Source organism: Mus pahari, chromosome 19 (assembly GCF_900095145.1).
Source record: "Mus pahari chromosome 19, PAHARI_EIJ_v1.1, whole genome shotgun sequence".
Classification (NCBI taxonomy): domain Eukaryota; kingdom Metazoa; phylum Chordata; class Mammalia; order Rodentia; family Muridae; genus Mus; species Mus pahari.
The window spans coordinates 73,770,442-73,793,434 of NC_034608.1; the positions used below are offsets into that span (position 1 = coordinate 73,770,442).

Sequence of the window (22,993 nt, forward strand, 5' to 3'; positions counted from 1 at the left end):
AGCAACAGTCTAGAGTTCCTGAGGAGAAGTAAGTTAAGTTTCTTCAAAGTTACTAGCATAGGCATCTTGTGAAGGTAGTTGATGTCTCTGTCTTTTCCTTCTAATTTGCACGCCAGAAGAAAATTCTCCTGAAACACACACAGAAACTGTCTTCCTGCATTGACAGTGAAGCTTGTAAGAAACAAGGGTAATCCCATATGAGAGTGTGTACATGTAGCTGAGCTTTTGTGTGTTCCTAAATGTACAGTGAAACCTCCGCATGCACATCATGCTGACAGAATTGTGCCTGCAGCCCTCCTGTGACTATCCTTAACTCTGGCTTGTGCTCACCTAAGAAAATACAGTTTACAGAACCTTCAGGTTCAAACACACCCAATCTCGAAGGTTAAGCTTCAGCTCACTCCACACATTTTAACAGGCTCCATGTCAATGCCTTTAACATTGCCTGAAATTTGGAGATAAGCCAAGGATTAGCCCTGCTTTGGAATCATCATGAAACCTTGTTATAGGGCTTAAGTTAAGTTGTTAAGTACATTTCTATCAGCTTAGTTAGGGGAAAACCACATACTCACTCGCTACCATAAGGTGAGATTTAAATAATAAAAGCAAGGCAGGAGTTGTTGAAAATGTACCTGCAGGTCCCAATTTTAATGTTTTAGAGATGGTGGGCTTATTTTCAGATGAGAAAACTATATTTTTCACCAGTCTTGCCTTGTGAAAAGTACCTAAAGTGCAAAATCCTGAGTGGGATACTGAGTTGAAAATAAAATAACTTTTAAGAACTAGGTCAATCCTACTTAGGTGGATTTTTGAGGAAACCACACAGTAATAAAACAGAATTATTCATAACTACAAGAAATTTTAGTGTTTTCTTTATAACAGAATTTGCCAAATTACTGTAAAACATTGATGTGTTAGAAATAGGTATAGCCAAGTGATAATGTACGTGTGCTGCTAACGTAGGTAAAATACTGCCGTCCCTCATCTTTTTAGTCGTGTCACTATTCTATTGACACCAAGGACCTAAAATGTGAAGCAGGAAATTTTGATTAAGTCTTGTCTAACTTTTATTGCCTTTGGCTGAGGGATATTGCAGAATATCCAGAAGATATATGCTGGTAAGGTGTGAGGTCACATACCAAATGGAAATAGGATGAGAAGGTATAATAGAAAATAAAGTGTAAGACTTCAGAAATAATTTCCTCAAGGAAATGGACCAATTCCCTGTATCTTCCTGGACTTTAAATTTGCTTAGCTTAACTTGTTCAGAGTTTTTAAAAGTTTGGAAAACAATAATTATAAGGTTTTGATTTATGAAATTTCCCCAAACAACTAATGAATGCTGATATATATGCTGTATATATTATCCATCTATCTATCTATCTATCTATCTATCTATCTATCTATCTATCTATCTATCTATCTATCTATCTATCTGTCTATCTATCTATCTATTCTCTACATATGTATGCTATTAATCATAGAATTAATGGAATATCTACATAAATATATCTAATTTAAAAAGTATGAAAGTAGTTCCTGCCTTATAGGATCTGGAATTAATACCAGCCTTAGGAAAATTTCCTTATCATGGTAAGAATCGCTTCTTGAAAAAAATATTAAAAACTCCTGTAAGTCCTCTTGCATAACATGGCAGACATAAAGATCTCCATTTTTATTGAATTCTTGAAATTTTATTCAATTGAAAAGTTTGTCCAAATTTCATATGTGAGATTTTCTTTTTTTCCCAAGTTTTATTAGGTATTTACTTCATTTACATTTTAAATGCTATCCCCAAATTCCCCTATACCCTCCCCCCCCCCCGCTTCCCTACCCACCCACTCCCCTTTCTTGGCCCTGGTGTTCCTGTGTACTAGGGCATATAAAGTTTGCAAGACCAAGGGGCCTCTCTTCCCAATGATGGCTGACTAGGCCATCTTCTGCTACCTATGCAGCTAGAGACACAGCTCTGGGGGTACTGGTTACTTCATATTGTTGTTCCACCTATAGGGTTGCAGACCCCTTCAGCTCCTTGGGTACTTTCTCTAGCTCCACCATTTGGAGCCTTGTGTTCCATCTGATAGCTGACTGTGAGCATCCACTTCTGTGTTTGCCAGGCAGGATTTTCTTTTTAAGCACTCCAAAAGTTTCCAAAATATATGAATTACAAAAATTAATCATCATGTGTATTCCAGATGGTTTGTTTCTGGAAATAGCTAGTAGACAGATGAATGGAGAGACTAATAAATATGAATGTGTGGAGTCCATTTGATGAAATTAAAAATACATTTTCAAGAAACTATGGAGATCACTTTAGAGTCATAGTATGTGGTAAAAACAAACATATAAAGCCAGCAACTCAGCAGTTTATGTCCGTACTTCCCCTGGTTATCTGATCATCCAGGACACTTCTTCATCATACTCTACCCATGAAGAGGCATACCATTTCCTCATGGATAAAAAAGATGGCAGAAATAAAAAATTAACTAACTTAAACAATTTCATACAGTTAGAACTATATAGTAGGATTATAATATGTAATATTGGATTATAAAGCATACCAACTAAAATTATTTAAAAAGATAATCTAACCCAGAAACAAGGAAAAAAAAAACAAGGAAAAAGGTACTTTCCTGTTTCATGTTTTTGTAAGATTATATAGGCATTTTAATCACGTATTTCTTTCAATATTTAATGTTACATTTCATTTTTTAAATCTGTGACTTACACCTTGATTTTCTCCATTGGAGAGCTATTGGGTCCATCAGTTATACCCTGGGGAAAGCGCCCTGTCCAGGAGTCCTTGACAAGAACAAAACAGACTTTGTGATTTTTATGTGTGCTTTTGGTCCTGTTTTGGTGATTTTTCTTTTATTAGGGTTTCTCATTTGTTTGTTTCAGATTTTCAACTTTTGTTGTATTGCTGCTGCAGTTAGTTTTGAGAGGTAGAGGGAGAAGGAACGTAGCATTGGATAGGTAGAGGTGGGCAGATTTGGGTATAGTTGAGAGAAGAAGAAGTACAGTGATCAAAACAAACAGCCTAAAAATAAAATAAATTGTAGAATGAAGAGATTCGTTAAGTGAGAACTCTGTCCAAGCATTAAAATAATCAATTTCCTTAAAAATGTTCAACATTAAAGAGAACGATCACTACTGCTGTCCTAACTGTCCCTCTTTCTGTTGCTTGACATCTGTTCCACTAATCACACTTAGAGTTTTAAATTGTTACGGCAAAGTAGCTAACGTGCCCAAGATAAAGAGTAATTTCAAGAGAGGAAAATTTAGGTACCATTGATTCTTTTCCTTTGTAGAAATTCAGCTGAAAATATGTCTGAATATATTCCGCAAACAATGCTCAAAAGCCACATCATTTTGCTGTCATGTATTTCCTACTAAAATACCACAGGGTAAAAATTCTGTTGTAATAAATCGTTGAGCGGGACAAATTGAATTATGCAGAAAATAACCAATAAGTAGACAGACTAATATCATCTTCCACAAGCCAACCCTGAAGACATTCAATTGCTCATCTGCAACCTCAGATTTTATTAGGTTTTTACTCTTTTAAAACAGAGTTTTGCCAGGCGTGGTGGTGCACGCCTTTAAGCCCCGGCACTTGGGAGGGAGAAGCAGGCAGATTTCTGAGTTCCAGGCCAGCCTGGTCCACAAAGTGAGTTCCAGAATAGCCAGGGCTACACAGAGAAACACTGTCTCAAACAAAACAAAACAAAATGAAACAAACAAACAAACAAAAAACAAAAACAAAACAAAACAAAACAAAACAAAAACCAGAGTTTTATCTTTATTTAAATATTTATGTTTATTTGAAAGAAAAGTGGCTACTTTGTAAAAGTTAACATTAATTATAATAAAAATTAAGTAAAATTTAAAAGATATCCATTTATTGCAGTTGTACATAGTCAATTTTATTCAGAGATACTATACAATTTGTATTGGTCCTGAGAAACAGAAGAGAGAAAACTCTGTAAAATCCAACAGAAATGACCAAGGTGGCCACTTACACCAGAAAAGAATAAGGTTGATTTCACTCACTTTGGACATACAAATTTCACCACCTATCGATTTTTTAAAGCCCTCCCATTAGCATTTCAAGCCAATCCTCCTGAATAGCCTCACACTAAACATTATTTTAAATAGCATTTAGATGGTATGGAAAGATGTGATGTCTTCTGCAGATGACGCTTCAGTTTTATGACCTCAATATGGGGTTTTCTTCTGTGATAGAACTATAATATTAACACAGTCTATTGTCCCTCTTCCTTGCAGATACCATGTTAAATAAAGCACCTTCATGTGGCAAACTATAGCACAGAATTTTATACTCACAAATATATAAATATCTTCACAGTTCTTCTGTGTCTATTTGTACATACCTAAAGGGGCATTCTATGTTTACAATGTGAATTCCTTATTCACACCAAACATATCCTCTGAAATCCAACTCTCAGAAAACATTTTTAATTTCACCCCTTGCCTTGTGAACCCAATTGTTTTTTATAACAGAATGGTACTCATTAATATTGTGTGAGTTTTCTCTTTTGCTGCTATATCGAAAATTTTGTAGTAATATATTCATATTCTTTATAATTTATAATATTTGTGAAGTTAAACAACCATAGCCTGAAGAGTGTATTAGTTTATGAAACAGCAAGGCATAATACTTTCCAGAAACAGAAACACACTCAGTAGATTTGCACAGATGTACACCTGTAGTAGCATGGTTTTCAGGAATATTATGCCTGAGAGCAGATCTTGAGGAATTTTCTCAAGTTGACAACACCTTTGATGCTAGTAGCTTCTCATTATGTTCCTTTTGCAATTGACCAACACTTTTCTTCAATTGCAACATATGTAAAACCGCACAATCAACTTTCCAACGGGATGAAGAAAAAACAAAACAAAACAAAACAAAAACAAACAAACAAAAAGCACTTTTCTCTTTTCAAAAAGCACGTCATGATGGTGTGCAATGACAACCTCAGATAAAACATTACCAGTGCAGCTTACCTCTATCACTGAAGTCATCAACTAGAATGATTTCTGCTATCAGACTCTCTGGTGTTCGGTTGATTATACTGTGTATGGTCCGCAAGAGTGAGGTCCAACCTTCGTTGTGAAATGGGATAATGATGCTGGTGTTTGGCAGCCTTTCAAGGTACATCTTGTGCTTACAGCTAGAGAAAATGGGGGAAGAACAAATATGTTCAATATAAACTTTAACACAGATCACACTGTAATATATGCATTGTAATATAGATAATGATAAAATCATGGATTTGTTTAATATTTTCCAACCATACATTGTGAATTATAACATTCTTCTCATTGATGAAGATATTGAGATATTGTACTCCTGAGAAGATTCATGGGTCTTATGCATATGTGAGCTTATGTCTGTGCACATCTGTGACTCTGTGTGTGGTGAGATGGGTGGTGGTATAAAGCTATGTACATGTGTGTAAGAGAGTAGGCACATGTGAGAGCCCAAAGTTGATGCTTTGATGCCCGTCTCTCTTATTTTCTATTTAATCATTTTTTTTTGGTGAGAAAACTTTTATTATTTAATCTGGAATAGATTTCATTCCAAATATATAGTGGTCTTTTCAGGTTCTATCTCTGTTCTGTTGGGTATTTTGGCTAATATCATCCCCACTGGGTCCTGGGAGCCTCTTGCTTTCCTGACATCTGGTACTTTCTAGTGGTTCCTCTCACTCCCCATTCCTACTACTACATATTTCTATCCAAATTCCTGATCCTCTGGACGTGACTCTTGTCTCTTCCCATACCTGATCCCCCCTTTTACTCTTTCCCTCCCCTCTCCTTCTGAGGTCCTTCAGTCCCTCTACACCCTGTGATGATTTTCTCCCTTCTAATTATGATTAAAGTGTCCACATTTTGGTCTCCCTTCTTAATCTTCATTCTTTTTAATTATTTAGTTTGGACTGTGGTTTATTTGACTATATTGATGGTATTTATGACATATTGGGAGAAGAAACTTAAATGTGAATTTACTTGTAAATGGCCCTTTACTAAATACAAAGCACATAGAATCAATCTCCAAATAAAGAAAATATTACAATCTTCCTGGAAACTTTAAAAAGAAATCCCAAGTAGATTTGGATGATTTTAAAAAGTAATGAAAAAAAATTGAAAATCAAATAAATTATAGCAAGTTATGAATATTGAGATGATGTAAACCTTAAAATTGATTGTAGGCTAACTTGAAAGATGACAAAAAGAGGTGTATATGCAATTTCCAATGCAACCAAGTGAAGAAAATGTCTTTGCATGCAGTTGATAGATCTGGAGGGAGAGTCAGATTAGTTCTTTACACATAGTTTTGACTTCTAAATAAAGGCAAAACCCCAAATAATTGTGCTTCCAAAGGTCCATACATAAGGTTAATTGACACTATTTTTACATTCTATCATGTTCTTAGAATGCAAAATGAAGTTCCAATAAAAATACAAAGACTTCAAACATTAAAACATTCTATTCATATCAACTACTCATTAAATCATTCTATTCATATCAACTACTCATTAATCAAGCAGTCTATATCATGTAGTATTCTCCATTTAAGCACATGATGCTAAAAAGAAAATCAATTGCTTTGCAAAATCCAATAAAAACACAAAGCAGACACAGAACTATGTAACACCAACTTACTGCTATACAATCTTTCTCTCTTAAAAAAATATTTTCAATAATCTCAGTATAAACTCAAATTATTACCACCCATGAAAAATGAACAGTCGCTTTCTATTTATTCATTTAGTGATTTACTGAGGATTTGATATAAGCCAGAATCCAATTTGGAAATTGTTTTAATTTAGAGTTACCATAGCTCTGATGAAATACCATGACCAAAAGTAACTTGGGAGAAAAGAATTTACTTCATTCACATTTCCATATAACAGGTCATTTTGAAAAATAGAAGGGCATGAACTCAAGCATGACAGAAACCTAGAAGCAGGAACTGATGCAGAGGCCCTGGGGGATTGCTGCTTACTGGCTTGCTCCCTCTGCCTAGCTTTACCAACATTTTTACAAATTTAAGGACCACCAGCCCAGGGAGAGCATCATTTACAATGGGCTTTGACCTATCATATCCATCACTAACTAAGAACATGTCATACAATATTGCCTATAGTCCAGTCTTACGGATTTTTTAAATTGAGGTTCCCTTCTCTCAGATGACTTTAGCTTGTGTTAAGTTAACATAAAACTATGCAGACAATTGACTACTTGTCAACTTGACATACACACACATCACTATAAAGCTACAACCTGTTTTTGTTGATCCCTTAGAGTACACATCAATATATGTATCATGACATAAAACATTTTATGAACATAAAAAGGCTTTAGTCTTACAAATTCACTTAAAAATTCAGCCTCTTTAAAAACTCCAAAATCTCTTTTAACATCCAAGTCTCTTTAAGATCAAAAGCCTCTCAAACTATTGGATCCTAAAAATAAAATATAAATTTAATACTTTCTTATTTTAAGTGGAAGACGCAAGGCACAGTCACAATCAGATAAAAGCAAAATCAAACTCAACATTCAATATTGGGAATTCACTCATGATTTTCTGTGCCTCCCAAAGGGTCTTGGTTTAGTTCTCAAGTTCTATTCCTGTTTGTATACCTAGCTTCTCTACTCATTTCAGGCAGGCTCCACTCCACCACTGTTGCTTTTCTGGATGGCCATTCCATGGTATCTACATCACCAAAATGCTCTCTTACACATTTACCAATAGACTCTGCTGGGATCTCTTTAGGTGCCAACCCACCTTCAATTTTTACAACCAAGGACTACCTTTCCAGGGGTTGCCCTATCCATAGTAGGCTGAACCCATTCACATTAATCATTAGTCAATAAGATGCAATATATACATACCCATGTGCCAACATGAGTGGAACAAATTTTCACCCGATTTCTTCCTAATTTTTATTAATTTGACAAAAACTAACCAGGGCAATTAAAAGTTGAAGGTGGCCTATAGAAGGCAGGATCAAAGTGTATCTTCAAATAGAATTGATGTGGTTTTATAATTGGGAGAAGCAGAGAAGGAGAATTCTCATGTCTTTTGAAGATAGCAAGTGATTTAATTACTTAGGGCAGTATTTCTAAACCTTTGGCTCGTGACTAATTCAGGTTTCAGATATCAGACATCCTGCATATAAGTTATTTACATTATAATTTTAACAGTAACAAATATAGTTATGATATAGCAACAAAATGATTTTATAGTTTGAAGTCAATACAACATTAGGAACTGTATTAAAGTGTTGCAGCATTAGGAATGTTGAGATTTACTGATGTAGAGATTGGTGTAAGAACAAGATTTCAGCCACACATTTAAGTATCTTATAATTGCAGCGAAAGCTAGCAAGTTTTGCTTGGATAGTGAAGGTGTCAAAATATCATGTAATCAAAGAACACATTCATCTGTACATATTAGACAGTTCTCTATCATCTATCAATCAGGCATCCATCTTATCAGCCTATCGATGCACATACATCTCCCCAAATCGGTGTGTAATTTTTGAGAAGGATCTGCTTTTGTAGGGTCTGGGAATGTAGTGAAGCGGTCCACTGCTTTTATAGCATGAATGGGATCTTAGGTTCGAAGTCAAGTACCTGTGGAAAAGAAAACTATAGCAAGTATCTGTTTTTGAAAGATCTTAGATGATGAAAGTACACCTCAAATCATTCCTTTACACTCACTCTCTCAGGATTAGCTAAGTGCCCTAATTCATTTCAAGCTCAATAATGGACCAAGCATATCCACTCATATCTTTACATTGGACAGACAAGATACTTTATGAAGAATGAATAGGCTCTGGAACATAAGTAGTCAACAAATGAAGAATGAGAGGTTTTTTTTTTTTTTTTCTTTAGAGTAGACCTAAAGCATGTTCTCTTCTGTTTCACAGAATTTTACCCACAGGGTTGACCCTCACTTGCCTCCATTTGAGAGAAGCTTGACAACACACTGGACTTATTCCTTCATAGTCCCTGTCTGTGCTCCAAGCGTGTCAGTGACTATTTCAGAAAGAACAGTTCTAAAACTATTACAGTCAGTTTTGTTTGTCTGTTTGTTTTCTACAGTGAATTTTATTTTAATCCTAGACATACTAAGTTATATTGCATTTAGAAGAGGAAGGACTTGATTGCAAACTGATCAAAATATTAAAAATGCTTATTTTGATGTGCTATTGGGCTTGAGCAATTTTAGACTTGTTTAAATATTAATTCATTAAATAAGGTTTTAAAGTGATCATGAATGCATTCCATGACTTAATTCTACATTTGGTTTTCTTTTTTTAAATTTTGTTTTATTATTTTGAAACAAAGTTCACACTGTAGTTTAAACTGTCTTAAGTCTACTATTTATCTCCTGTTCCGGTTCAGCCTTTAAGTGCTGGGGTTTTAGGAGTTTCAACATCAATATTCTCTCTGTGTGTCTTGGTCTGTCTCTGCCTGTCTCTGTCTCTGTCTCTGTCTCTGTCTCTGTCTCTCTCTCTGTATGTGTGTGTGTGTGTGTGTGTGTCTTGTCTCTGATGTCTCTCTCTCTGTTCCTCATATATTGATTTAAAACTCAATATATCATCAAAGATGGCTTAATATCATAATCTTCCTGTCTTCCTCTTCTTTGCGGTTGAGATTATAAGAATGTAATGAAATGCCTGTCTTTCTTTCAACTCTTTTCTTAACTCATGCTTTAATTAGTCTGTGCCTACAAAATATAACTATTGGTTTCACTAAGTGTGTATATTAAATAAAGGAATTTATTCTAAATAACAGATTACATGTATTTAAATACTTTTCTTTATATAAAATATTAACAATTGACTTTTTCCAATTAAGCTACATTACAGATTTATTACTAACTCATAACTGATGAGTGGTTCTCTATTACTGAAATTATAACATAAATAAAATTATATAGGTAAAAATTCTGTTTTGCCAATATTCTAGCTAGTTGTACATTAACTTGGCACAAGCTAAAGCTATCTGGGAAAAATGATTCTCATTTGAGCAAATACCTCCATAACAATGGCTTGTAGCAAGTCGGTAGTACATTTTAATTAGTAATTGATGTGTCAATATTGGTGGTACAGATTCTGGGATATTGGTGCTGGGTTCTATAACGGAACAGGCTGAGTCAGTCAGGAGGGGTAGTTCAGCAAAAGCATACCTCCATGGTCTCTCCATCAGCTCCTGTCTCCAGGTTCCCACTGTAACTGTAAAGTTTCTCAGCAACGGAGAATGATCAGGGAGTTGTAAGCTGAAATAACTGCTTTTCCACCATAAGTTATAGTCATACTGTTTAATTACAGCAATAGAAACCTAACAAAGATAGAAATGGATGCTAACCTGAATTGTATTGCTATGTCAAACCTGACAACATTTTTGGGGAGGAATATGATAGCATTTAGAAATGTGGGGCAGAGAAGCCACTGGAGGATCAGAGCTTAGTAAACTGTTGTGGGAACTAGGAAGATAATCCTGAGAGCAGGGTGATGGATGGGTTGTGAGGTCTCACATGGAAGCAAGAATTACTGGAGACATTTCTGTAATACTCTGAGTTAATAATACTTGTTTCTGGTCAACAGCTGATTGGCAAGAGACCAGCATCCCTGAAGTGAAACCTTTGATTTACTGAGAAAATTGATTCTGGTTAGGTGTAGAAGAGAAATTAGTGATAATTAAGATTACATAAATATAAGTAACATACAGATTGAAAAGGTTGTTCTTACGTATTAAGGAATATGTGTATTTGTGTGTTTGTGTGTGTGTGTTAATTGATGATTAATAAAGAAAAAAGCCATGAGTTTGTAAAAGAGTAAGGAGTAAGGAGGATATATATAGGAAGGCTTGAAGGTAGGATACAGAAGAGAGAAATAATATAATTACAGATAGTCTCAAAAATAAAAGAATTAATTTAAAAAGAGAAAAGTCCAGCAGCACAGAGCTTAGTAAACCTGCGACTACCTCCTCAGGGTCAGCGCACAGAATCTGTAGCCCAGAGCAGGCGGAGGGTGCATGCCATGTTTAAGCAGAACGTGGTATGTATGAGTCACACAAACGCATCTATGAAGAACTTTAGACATCAGGGAGAGCAGAGTAGGTTTAGCACTGAGTGACAGGGCTAGAGTCCCTGAAGAGAGGCCACTGGTGAAAGTGTACCCTCAGCTGTCGCTGAAGCTGTATGACTGAAGCTGTCATGGAGAGAAATAGAGAAGTACAGGTCTCGGATCATGTTGTCGAGCCAGAGACCCTTAAGAGAGCCTGAGAGCAGATATCAGTGACATTGCAGCCCAGTCGCACCATGCGATGAATGCCAAGGGCAGCATCAGCCAGGGAGCTGTGGAGCTCTCTATGCTGTCAACATCAGAGCAGCCATCAAGAGTTCAGAGAATATAGAGTGGGTCCAAGTTATTAACCATGGAACCTTTACATTGGGGAACTTTGACTTTGCTTTGATCATAACTGCCCTGGCTATTTAAGTGATTTTTATTGTTTTTATAGGAACCCACATTTATTTTACTTCAGATTTAGGGAGACTTTGTTTTTAAAGAGACTTTATATATTTTAGAGACTGAACTATAAAAGTATGTAGATTCAGATTTTCCAAAACCTACTTTAACAAGGTTCTCAAATGCTTCAACCCCCTCTCCTGGCCCAGTGTTCAAAGGAAGGGGAGAAAAAAATTATAAGCAGTGTGAGAGAATGTGGACATATTTAGAAGTAGTTCTTTGGGGCCATTCCAATCTCCATTTGTCAGGACACCAGCAGTCCAGTTCAGAAACTGACAGGCTTCTAGAGATTGCCAGGCCTCCAGAAAATGCCAGGCTTCTGCCAAATGTGTATAAATCACCATGAGCCTCCAGGAAAAGCCTGAATGGCAGGAGTTCTCTGCCCTGCCTCTCTCAGCGAAGTGAAGATGAGCCCTGACTGGAGACCAATGAAGAGTTGACCAGCAGGCTATGCAAGTGCTGTCACTGTCCATTGGGTCCTATTGACACCCTCTCCAAACATCAAATGTCCTCCTACGAGCCTTGCCGCAACAAAACATCATGTGAGTCCGCTTCAGCAAAATAGCATGTGAGTCTGCATCACATGACACAACCAGAAATTTCCAGTTCAGTGGTGCTTGAAATTTTAAAGTCTTTGGGACTTTATTGAGGACAAGTGAGAAAGGAAAAAAATTGTCGCTGAATAGCTATGTTTCTGGACTGGATCATTTATGTCAACTTGGTAAAAACTAGAGCATTTAGTAAGAGACTCTTAAATGAGCCCTGGGCTAGTTGTCCTGGATTTGATAAGAAAGCAGTATGAGCAAGCCATGAAGAACAAGCCAGAAATCAGCCCTCCTTCATGTCCTCTGGATTAGCTCCTGCCTCCAGGTTCCTGCTGTTTGTCTGTATTCCTTCCCTGACCTTCCCAGAAGTGGGCGAGTACCCTGGGTGTTGTAAGGAGAAATAAACCCTTTCTTCAAGTTATTTTTTGGTCACCATATCCTATCATAGCAATAGAAACCCTAAGTAAGACCAGCAGCCTCTGTAAATGTTATGATGAATTACATTAGATAATATATACCAAGTACTAAGGACAGTGTAGGTAATGCTTTGTTAACAGTATCTTTATTATTACAGGCATGTACATTATTTTGATTGTTTCCCTTTTGCCTGTCAAATCCCTCATTGAGTGAGGTATGGAAGTCAGAGAGAGATAGAGGCAGAGTAAAGGCAAGTAGGAGACACTCTGGATAGAAAGGAGCAAAGAATAAATTAAAGTATCTTCCCTTAAGGGATCATCAGTCACTAGAGAGGCACAAAAGATGACTGGGCTCGAATGAGACAAGTGACATAATACGTAACACACAGGCAATGAGAGCCTGAAGGAAGTGTAACTAAGTTTGTCTGAAGGGATTAGGGAAGCCTTTATAGATGGCTGTGTATGCTGAAAACAGATCATATAATATCTTGAAAGAACTCTAAGAGATGTAGACATTTCCCTCTAATCAATGTGAAGTACTTCAAATGTTATTAGCCCTGAAGAAGGCAGGACTGTGTTTACACATTCTTCTGACTGCAGAGCAGACGATCTTCAGAGACAGGAGGGACAGAGCAGGGAAGGATCAAAGATTATAATAGTTTTGGTAAAAAATAACGAGGCTGAGAATGTTATTGATCTTTACTCTAAAGAGTACCAGGTCCTTTGTAAGAGTATTTAACTTGATAGAACTATTTTCAGTTATTTTAGTCATTTTAGAACTCAAGCTTGTTGACAGAAGATGAAAATCACTACTGAGAAAGAATATTGGGTTTGAGTATGAGTGCTTATGGTATTGTTAGAAATACGGTGCCATTGAGTTCCTGTTTCTAGCTTTACTAAGAATCTGGATCTGTGAGTCTGTGGTTTGATGACAGACTTGGGAGAGAATGAAAGTGTATCAAATAAGAAGACAATGCATAGCTGTGACAGGGTATTTAAGAGCTAGGTAAAGGAAAGTTGGACCACGGAAGAGCCGTGGAGCACAGGCCTCCTGTGTGCAGGTCACTGAGTTTAATCCCTCGATATATAAACATTTTTAAGTAATAAGCTATTAAAACTAAATGAAGCAAAATAAATTTAGTTTATGTCTACAAATATTTAGCAGGTTTGTTAACACAAGAAAATCAGCACAATTGAAAACATTTGTTAGGAGATATTTGCAGAAATGTAGGTTAAACTTCTCTAATGATTTTCTTTTATTTTCTGTATTGTTTTCAAGATGAAATTAAGAGGTAGGAATGTTTTAGGGGTGGGGACATAGCTCTGATGAACAACATTTTATATATTTGTACAAAACATTTACTGAAAAAATTTAAATGTGCCAAAAAGAGGAAAAGAGTTTGTATTCTTTAAAATTTTAGTTGAGAAAAATAGCAAGTGTTGAAGACATTTTAAAAGCTGACAAAACTCCAAATGACTCTACCAATATTCTGCTAAGCTTTCACTGCAATGCAAATAAACATCAATGGCAAATTTCCTCACTCTCTTAGGTTTTCCTAAAACAGAACACACAAATATTTTATTTCATAGCTTTAGGTTGGCCTTGCAAAAGTGAGAAAATTATAACATAATGATTAAGATAGCAGTACTTTAAAACATATTTAACAATCATTTTATTCATCATTGTACTAAATTAGCTTTTTGATTTTTATCTCTTTCACAGGAATAGCCACTAATTCGATAATAGGCATACATCAAAACAAAATTTAGTAACAAAAAAAAAAAAGTATATTAACTAACTAGATGCTGGGTAAGAGGACTTGCTGATCAGTTCTCAGGATCCTCATCAGGTAGTCAGCACCCATGGAAAATGTGGAGGAGAGCAGCAGGCTCTCATTCTCAAAGGAACGAAGCAGAGGCTGATTGTAAAGAACATGAGCCATTCATTCTCCTGTGACGGCTGCATGAGCACCTTCAGGTACAAGTGCCCAAAGGCACGTGCGAGCTCACATCCCACATGCACACACCGTGCACACACTCTCACACATATACCCATGTAAATATTTTTACTCATTTCAGTTCTTGGTGTTTCTTAAAAGACAGTCTTGCCTTGTGGCTCATATTGCCCTGGAACTCGTTGCTTATCGCAGATTGGTCAGGAAACTGGAGATTGTTAACAGTTCCTGGATATTTTATGATACGTAAGCATCCTTCTTGATACTGTGGCTATGTTTTTGTATTTAGTTTTGGTAACAAAAGAACCCCCCCCCCTTACAAATTTCCACTCTGCCATAGGAGCCTTTGAGAACAATGTTGATGTTTTAGTTTGTCTAGGGTATGACTTTATGTTTCCTAGTGATTCATAACTGTTAATCAAGATTGATGTAAATTACTTCCATTTACTAATGTTTAAATAGAAATATTTAAATAATAAATAGCATTTCTGTCTTTTGATACTGAACTAAAACTCACTTCCTGGAAGAGGGATTCTGCTCATTGTAAAAAGTTAAACTGTCTAATGTCTTAAGCCTTGACCATCACTGGGACAGATGTACGTGAAAACATGTGTGACTCTCAAACTGGTATTTAAGTAGTCTGTCATTAAAGTGTCATGTTTCTACTTTCAGCTCATTGCTCATAACTAGTCACAGAATGCTTATGTCTGAGATGGACAATCAATTACAGTTTGGTAGGAATATAATCAGAACTTTTTGGCAGATGTCAGCCATCATCATCATCAGTATTTTCTTTTGCCTCCTTTCAAAGTAGTAATAGAAAATGAAATTGTTGTTAGATTATTTTTCATGCAAAGATATCAATTTCTTCATAGACAAAAAAAAATCATGTATGATGGAAGGTCCCTCATCTATAGAATCAAAATACAAGAATCTTAGAGCACAGTGTCATATAATTATTCACCTAGCTTAACCCCTTACTTATTGGAAATTAGGAGCTAAACATAAATTACCTTATCATTTAATTGGGAGTTATGAACTGAGGGAAGATATAACACAAAGTGAGGAACAGTTCCTCACCAATAGAGTATACAATTCTTTGAAAAATATTTGCAGCTCCAATATCAAGATTAAAACAATAAAGAATGAGAGTCCATTGTGATTTATTTTCATTCTCCTCCACTTTTGGGAATAATCGTCCTTTTAAGGCATCTGTATATTAATCAAACCCATTAAATTATATAAAATCTGTCATAGTTTAACGAATGAGGGAGCATATACTTTATTTAAGAAAGATGAGAGAGGGAACCAGATATTTTATTTGTTAGATTTCTCTTGTTCTGACACAACATGCTAGCCAAAAGAAAGTTAAGGAGATGAGGGTTCATTTCGTCTTAGAGTTTACAATCCACTGTGAAAAGAAGTCCGGGCAGAATCTTGGGCTGTGACCTGGAGAAAGTAACTCAAGCAGAGACTATGGATAGCTTCCCTTGATTTTCCTCCCTTCACAGGAAAGGTGCTGCCCCCAATGGCAGCCCAAATTAATCATTAATCAAGAAAATCCCCAGTAGATTTTCCTACAGGTAATCTAATGAGGGTATTTTATCAATTAAATACCTTCTTCCCATATATGCTTAAGTTTGTGTTTGATTGATGAAAAAAACAAAACAAAACAAAAAACAAAACAAAACAAAAAAAACAAAAAACAAAACAAACAAACAAACAAGCAAAAAGCCAGGCCGGGTGTGGTGGCACACACCTTTAATCCCAGCACATGGGAGGCAGAGGCAGGCAGATTTCTAAATTCAAGGCCAGCCCAGTCTACTCATCTACAGAGGGAGTTCAAGGAAAGCCAGGGCTACACAGAGAAACCCTGTCTCATAAAACAAACAAACAAACAAACAAAAGTCAGCACCTACATTTTATCACCCTCAAATATGTCTGAAAATAAAGCGTTCACTAATGCGTTTAGGAAACTAGTCATAACAGAAAGACAACAGTCTACTTTATTTCACTATGGGAAAAGATCTACTATAGTCAACTCAAAAACAGTTTTTTTTTTTTGGCATACAGTTCCAGGGGCTTGAGTTTCTGGGTGGATGGCTGCTTTGCTTTTAGACCTGGAACAATAATGTATATGATAATGTATGTATAGCTTGGACTAAGATACTTACCTAAAGGTAGATCAGATGCAAAAGGAGAATAAAGAAGGGATCCAGGATTTCACTTTTCCTTTCAAGGGCATGCCCTTAATGACATCAACAAAGCTACATTTCATAAATGTCCAGCTGCCTTTCAACAACACCACAAGCTGTGTACATCTACGAAGCTTCTATCCTGAGTCTCAAGTGATTCTTAAGTGATATCGCTGGCTCTGAGATCCAATGATATTATATTACAACCAACAAAAAAAGGTGGGCAATATAACCACTATAACAATTTTGAGGATTTTAATAAACATATAATTTTCCCTTTTTATTTACTTTTCCCCTTTCTATCTGATATTTTGATTAAGTAAAGTTATTGTTGATATTTCCTTTTTAAATCAGATACAGTAACAGGCATGATAATTATCTTTTAATTTGAACCAATATTTTAGGTGCATGTGTACATAGTTTATGTGTGTAGTTGAATGACTGCATGTGGCTATGAGATGCACCTGTGAATGCTCATGTAGCGTCCAAAGGAGATATCTTATGTTCTGTTCAATAACACTATGCATGATCTTTTTGAGAAAGGGCTGGAAGCCATACTACTTCTTACATGTGGGACAATAGTCTGAACTCAGGCCACTATTTTTATACAGCTAAGATTCTTATTTATTTTGTTATCTCAAGCACCAAGCTAGAGTTTAAAATATGTATTAATGGTATCCAAACATGGTATACCATCAAGAAAAAGACAATGACCCTTTGGAAATAAACACAGTTCTCCTTCCTTAATTTACAGCCTCAAATTTCAGGTAAGGATGCATTTAGGGGGATTATAGATATAGGTAGAACCAAGTAATTTACGTTAAAGTAAAAGCAGGAATAGCAGAGGAAGGTTGAGGAACAAGAGAGTCATTTGTACAATGAATACATAATAACCACACATCAAAGAGAAAAGGGAAATGGTTACAACCACCTAGGGAGACCAAAAGTGGCTAGCATCTGCAGGATAGAACTCTGAGGTTCAGAGATGTGCTGACAATATTTATGAGATGTTCTACTTTTTTTTTCTGTTGATCTTGTAAACACTAAGATTAAAAAATAACTTGGGGATACAAAGATCTATTTTTAACTTAGAGGTTTTATTTCATCAATAAGGGAAGCCAATGCATGAGCTCAAGAAGGGACCTTAAAAAAAGAAATCAACAGGGGTGCACAGCTAACTGGCTCCACTGTTTTTGGCTTGTTCAGCCATGATTTTTATATAGACCACACCTACCTGCTTAGGGATAGCATTGTCCTGAAGGGGCTGACTCCTTGTGAGTTTAGTGTTTTTATGGCACTCCAGATTGTACGAATGAATGGGTCTCTGATTCTTTCTCTTGGTTATCTGTTGGTTTGCCTTGTCCTACTCTGATGTGATGGTTTTGTTGTATCTTACTAGACTTCAGCTTAGAGAGGGCTTCCTGAGAAAGGCACGTTTGAGAGCCACAAAACAAATAACTTGAAGTCAAATCATGGGTTACAAACTGATGGCCTATGTTCTGCTTGAGACAGCTTTCTTTCTCTTCTCTTCTTTTCTTTTCTTTTCTTTCTTTTCTTTTTTTTTTCTTTTTTTTTTTTTCTTTTTTTCAGTTTTTCAAGACAGGGTTTCTCTGTATAGCCCTGGCTGTCCTGGAACTCATTTGGTAGACCAGGCTGGCCTCAAACTCAGAAATCTGCATACCTCTGCCAAAAAAACAAAACAAACAAAAACATGTCCTTTAGGCAGTGCTTAGTGGCGCACACCTTTAATCCCAGCACTCGGGAGGCACAGGCAGGCAGATTTCTGAGTTCAAGTCCAGCCTGGTCTACGAAGCGAGTTCCAGGACAGCCAGGGCTATACAGAGAAACTCTGTCTCGAAAACAACAACAACAACAACAACAAAACAACAACAACAACAACAAAAAGAAGCATGAGACAGCTTTCCAGATTGCTCTATGTTCTGCTTTCTCTGGATATCTTCAGACAGATCAATATAGCTTTTTTTTTTTTTTTAATTCTAAAATCTCTCTGGATAACTCTTCTCTTGAAAATCAAAAGCCTAGTCTTTTATTTATATATCAATTCAGTCTTTACCCCAGGTTCCCTTCTGATTATCCCATGATCTCAGCCCCTTAGTTCTCAGAAAGAGACAGCAAACACAAGCATGGAAAATAAGATAGCTGCACTAAAATTATCATTCCTACCATGTCCAAGGCCCAGAGCTATACTCCCTTTGTCCCGGACTGACCTTGAACTCAGGAAACTGCCTGCCTTTTTAAGGATAAACAAAGAAAACTTAGCCAAGTGGGATCCTGAACTGTGAACACTGATCTCTAAATCTCTTTAGTATCTTCTGACATGTTGCCTCGTAGTGCAGCTGCCTCTGCTCCTTCAGAGTTGTGAAGCTCCTTATACAATTCATATTATATCCTTATATTTTGCATAGCACATCGATAGATATCTCCCTCAAGAGTTATTTTGTTGTGAAGTTAATTATTATTAAAATTTCCAAATCATGTATTTACAGAATCTATAGCTTTAAAACATAAAATTTTAGTATTCAGTTTTCATATTTATTCACTGGTAAACCCTCTTAACATCCTAACAATGCAGTATCAAATATTACAGTATGGAATCGGAACTGGAGTGATAGCCAGATTGTAAAAAGTATATAATTGCACCAACATATTTGAAATGAATTTATGTATGTTTTACATATATACATATTTTATGTGTAAATAACATGGGGAATTTATAACAATATTTTTAATCTAATGTTTAAATATTCTTGGCTAGTACTTTCATAACAAACAGGCATGGGATCAGATTTTGAACTTAATTGAAGTCATATATTCTTAGTTCTGATTTGTGAACTTTTGGAATAATCTAGGAAATGACCTCTGATAAGGATGCATAGGAGGGTACTAATTCAAATGTTTCTCTTTGTCTGAACTTATGGTACTTTAGTTTCCTCTACCATTGCTGTGATGAAACACCTTGTCAAAGGCAAGTTAGGGTGTAATACGTTTGCTTGGCTGGCAATTCTAGGTTATAATCTATATTTGTGGCAAAGGTGGCAGGAGATTGAAATATTGAGTCATATCCACAGTCAAGAGCACAGAACAATGAGTTAATGTATTTGTGCTAGTGCTCACTTCTTGTTCCCCAGTATTGTATTGTTCAGGTTCCTGTGCCCAGAGAATATTGCTCCCCACAGTAGGCAAGTCCCCCTATTACCTAGGTAATCTATATAGGTATGTCTATAGGTCAACTTAGATGATTCCTCATTGAGATTCCCTTTCAAAAGGATTCTAGATTCTGTCAAGTTGATAATTAAACTAATCATCAGAAATTAAAGACATGGAGTTACAGCAAAATAGTTACTTATATTTATGTATAGGTATCATTTTCAGCAAACTAAACTTCCAAATTATTAGCTACATGATGAATTTATTGCCTTCTAGTCTATAAAAGAAAAGCTTTGCAAGTTGATGTGCTTTATAAGAGACAATTTCTGGTAGCTGCATTTGGCAGAATTCAAGCTAACTAAACAACGTTAGCAGAATCCCTAATAATATGTTGTTTATTATGCTAATCAGGTTTGCATCACTGCCAAAATAACAGAGATCAACAACTTCAAGGTAAATTTATCTTAGTTTGTCCTAGTTAGGGTTACTGTTGTGAACAGAAATCATGACCACGCCAATTCTTATAAGGACAGCATGTAATTGGAGCTGGCTTGCAGTTCATTATCATCAAGGTGGGATCATGACAGCATCTAGGCAGGCATGGTGCAGGCAGGGCTGAGAGTTCTACATCTTCATCTGAAGGCTGCTAGTGGAAGACTCCTCACTTTCAGGCAAGCTAGGACTAGGGTCTTATAGCCCACACCCAATCTGACACACCCACTCCAACAAGGCAACATCTCCTAATAGTGCCATGCCCTGGCTCAAGCATAGACATACCATCTCAGAGTTCAAAGCTTTAACCATTCAGTTCACAGGTTATTGGCTTTGTTGCTTTGGGGGCATAACAGAACAATTCATCGTGTGTGTTGAAGGAGAGTGTTCACTGTATGGCATTTAGGGGAAAAAGGAAGAGGAAAGCTAGGACTCCAATAGCTTCTTCGAGGGCACACCATGACATTTATGTCCTATGCCGTCATGGTTTTAGCATCCTCTAGTAGTACCACAGACTGTCCACCAGTCATTATTATACCAGCATTGAAGGACTTTGAAGCTTTCATCTAAAACAGTGAGTTATTTGTTTAAGTTTTATTGTAAATGGATCAGAAATGTTCAGAAAGTTAAGGGATTTTTTTTCCTTAACCTTTTGCCATGGCATGGTTTCTTTTACAACCTGTTTGGGTTCAGCTACAGGTCTCTGTGCCCTATGTTCAAGACCAGCAGAAGAAAATGTCAACTTGACATCTGGCTAGTGACAAGTATATTATGGAACTCATCTGTATAACTCATTTCCAGGCACCAATTTACATAGTAATTGTTTTAATGTCAGCATATTCAATTTTCAATGACTGCTTTTAGTCACTCCATTTTCTGTTCCAATCTTTCCACGTCAACTGGATTTGATAAAGTAATGATAACAGGCAATTTATATTGCCGTTGACAGGTCTGAAAAACTAGTGTTGACTGCCATGCATGTGTATTTGAGTACAAGGAGGTTATCATTACTTGTTTATCCATTTACCCATATATTTATTTGATCATATGAATATTTTAAATAAAAACATGTTATTTGGAAAAATGAAAGCTTTTATGGTAATCTTTTTAGACTTATACTATGAAACAATAGAATGAGTACATGATCATCATCTGTGTGTTTGTACATTCATAGTCACTATGAAGGCAATGAGGGCTAGGTAAAGAATAAGAACATGATGCTGATATTTTCTAAACTGTTAGTGTATCTGAGACAATGGGAGCCTGGTAAGTATTTTAAACACTGTTTTTCTTTAGGTCTTAAGGCCCAGGGGTTGCTCCCTTTGCAGAACATTTCAGAAGGTCAGGAATAAATGTATGCAGTCCAACAGTAAGGCTACCCTTGTATTACAACTGAGAGAGGCATGCTCAGATGTGGGCACATTCAGATGTATTTTGGCAGTGTATTTTAGAGAGAGAGTTAATGATTAGCTTAAGAAGGGAAGATAGAATATCCAAGAAACTGGAGACAGTATAAAACCATGAGAAATTTTAGGATGTGGCATTGGTTGTAAGTGATTGTTGGTAAAGACAAGATGGAAAGGTGAGGGAAGAGAAAGCAGGATTTTATTTCTCGAAATAGACAAGGTGGTTAAAAATAGAAGTGCCAGTGTAGCTGTGGCTTCTATCGAATCTCACAACATAGATTGGAAAAATATACTGGGCATTTGCAGCATAGAAAGGAACCACGCCTTTGTAAAGAATATCCTGGTGTCAGAGTGTTGGAACTGTGACTGGATAGGAAGCTGAAGAAGTCAACCCCAGTGTAGACTTCGGGGTTGTGAGCTGAAAGAAATATTGGATCAAGGGAAATCATAATAACGTGGAAGCTCTGATGCTATCATGCATGATTAGGCAAAAAGTGAAATATTGAATATGTGATTAATATTGAGTTCTACACTGCTTCAGAGAATTTTAAACAATGGTTTCTTACAGTGGGCTTCCTGGTTTTCTTCTGCTTATTATCCCTCTCAAACCATAAGACCTAACAAACCCTTTGCTCTACAAGTTGTTTTTGGTAATTTGTTTCATCATAGCAATGCTAATATATCCATTGACTCTCATTATCCTGACAGTCTGTGTATGGATTTAGGGCTATCTACTGGAGCATGAATAATCTATCATGAGCCATATCCCTAGTGAAAACGGACTCTCCCTCCCCAAGCAGTCACAAATATCAATAGCTCCAGGCAGTCCTGGTGGTCCATGAGCTCATGTCCCACCCATACTGTAATGAAGCCAGTCAATGATCACCCAAAGCCTGAGATATCATCTTTATCTGGCAAGTGAAGCCCAGCAGAGCCATAGTGACCTCTTGTGTTCATTCTCTTACTTCTTGCCATTCTATAACACAGCATCATTTCTTCCTTTCCCTTTCTCTTGTCAAACCTTCCCATACCCCTTCTTTGCTGTCTTTCAAATTCATGGCCTCTTTTTCATTGTTGTTGCTTGCATGTATTTGTATGTGTATGCATATATGTCCCAAAACACAATCTGCGCAGTCTAAATAATTCTACCTACATGTGTGATTTCAGGCATCCTGATTGAACAACCAATTGCTATGCTCTTCCCCGGAGGAGACTGTTCCTCCTGTTTGAAGCATGCCTTTGTTGC

General features: G+C 36.4%; 1 protein-coding gene across 1 annotated transcript in view; it reads right to left on the minus strand.

Annotated features, from left to right (window-relative positions):
* Positions 1–22,993, minus strand: part of Galntl6 (polypeptide N-acetylgalactosaminyltransferase like 6) — a 1,056,791-nt gene that overhangs the window by 588,217 nt on the left and 445,581 nt on the right. Inside the window, exon 4 of the mRNA XM_021218705.2 lies at positions 5,029–5,195. Coding sequence (XP_021074364.1) covers positions 5,029–5,195 — 167 coding nt within the window. The remainder of the gene's footprint in view (positions 1–5,028; positions 5,196–22,993) is intronic.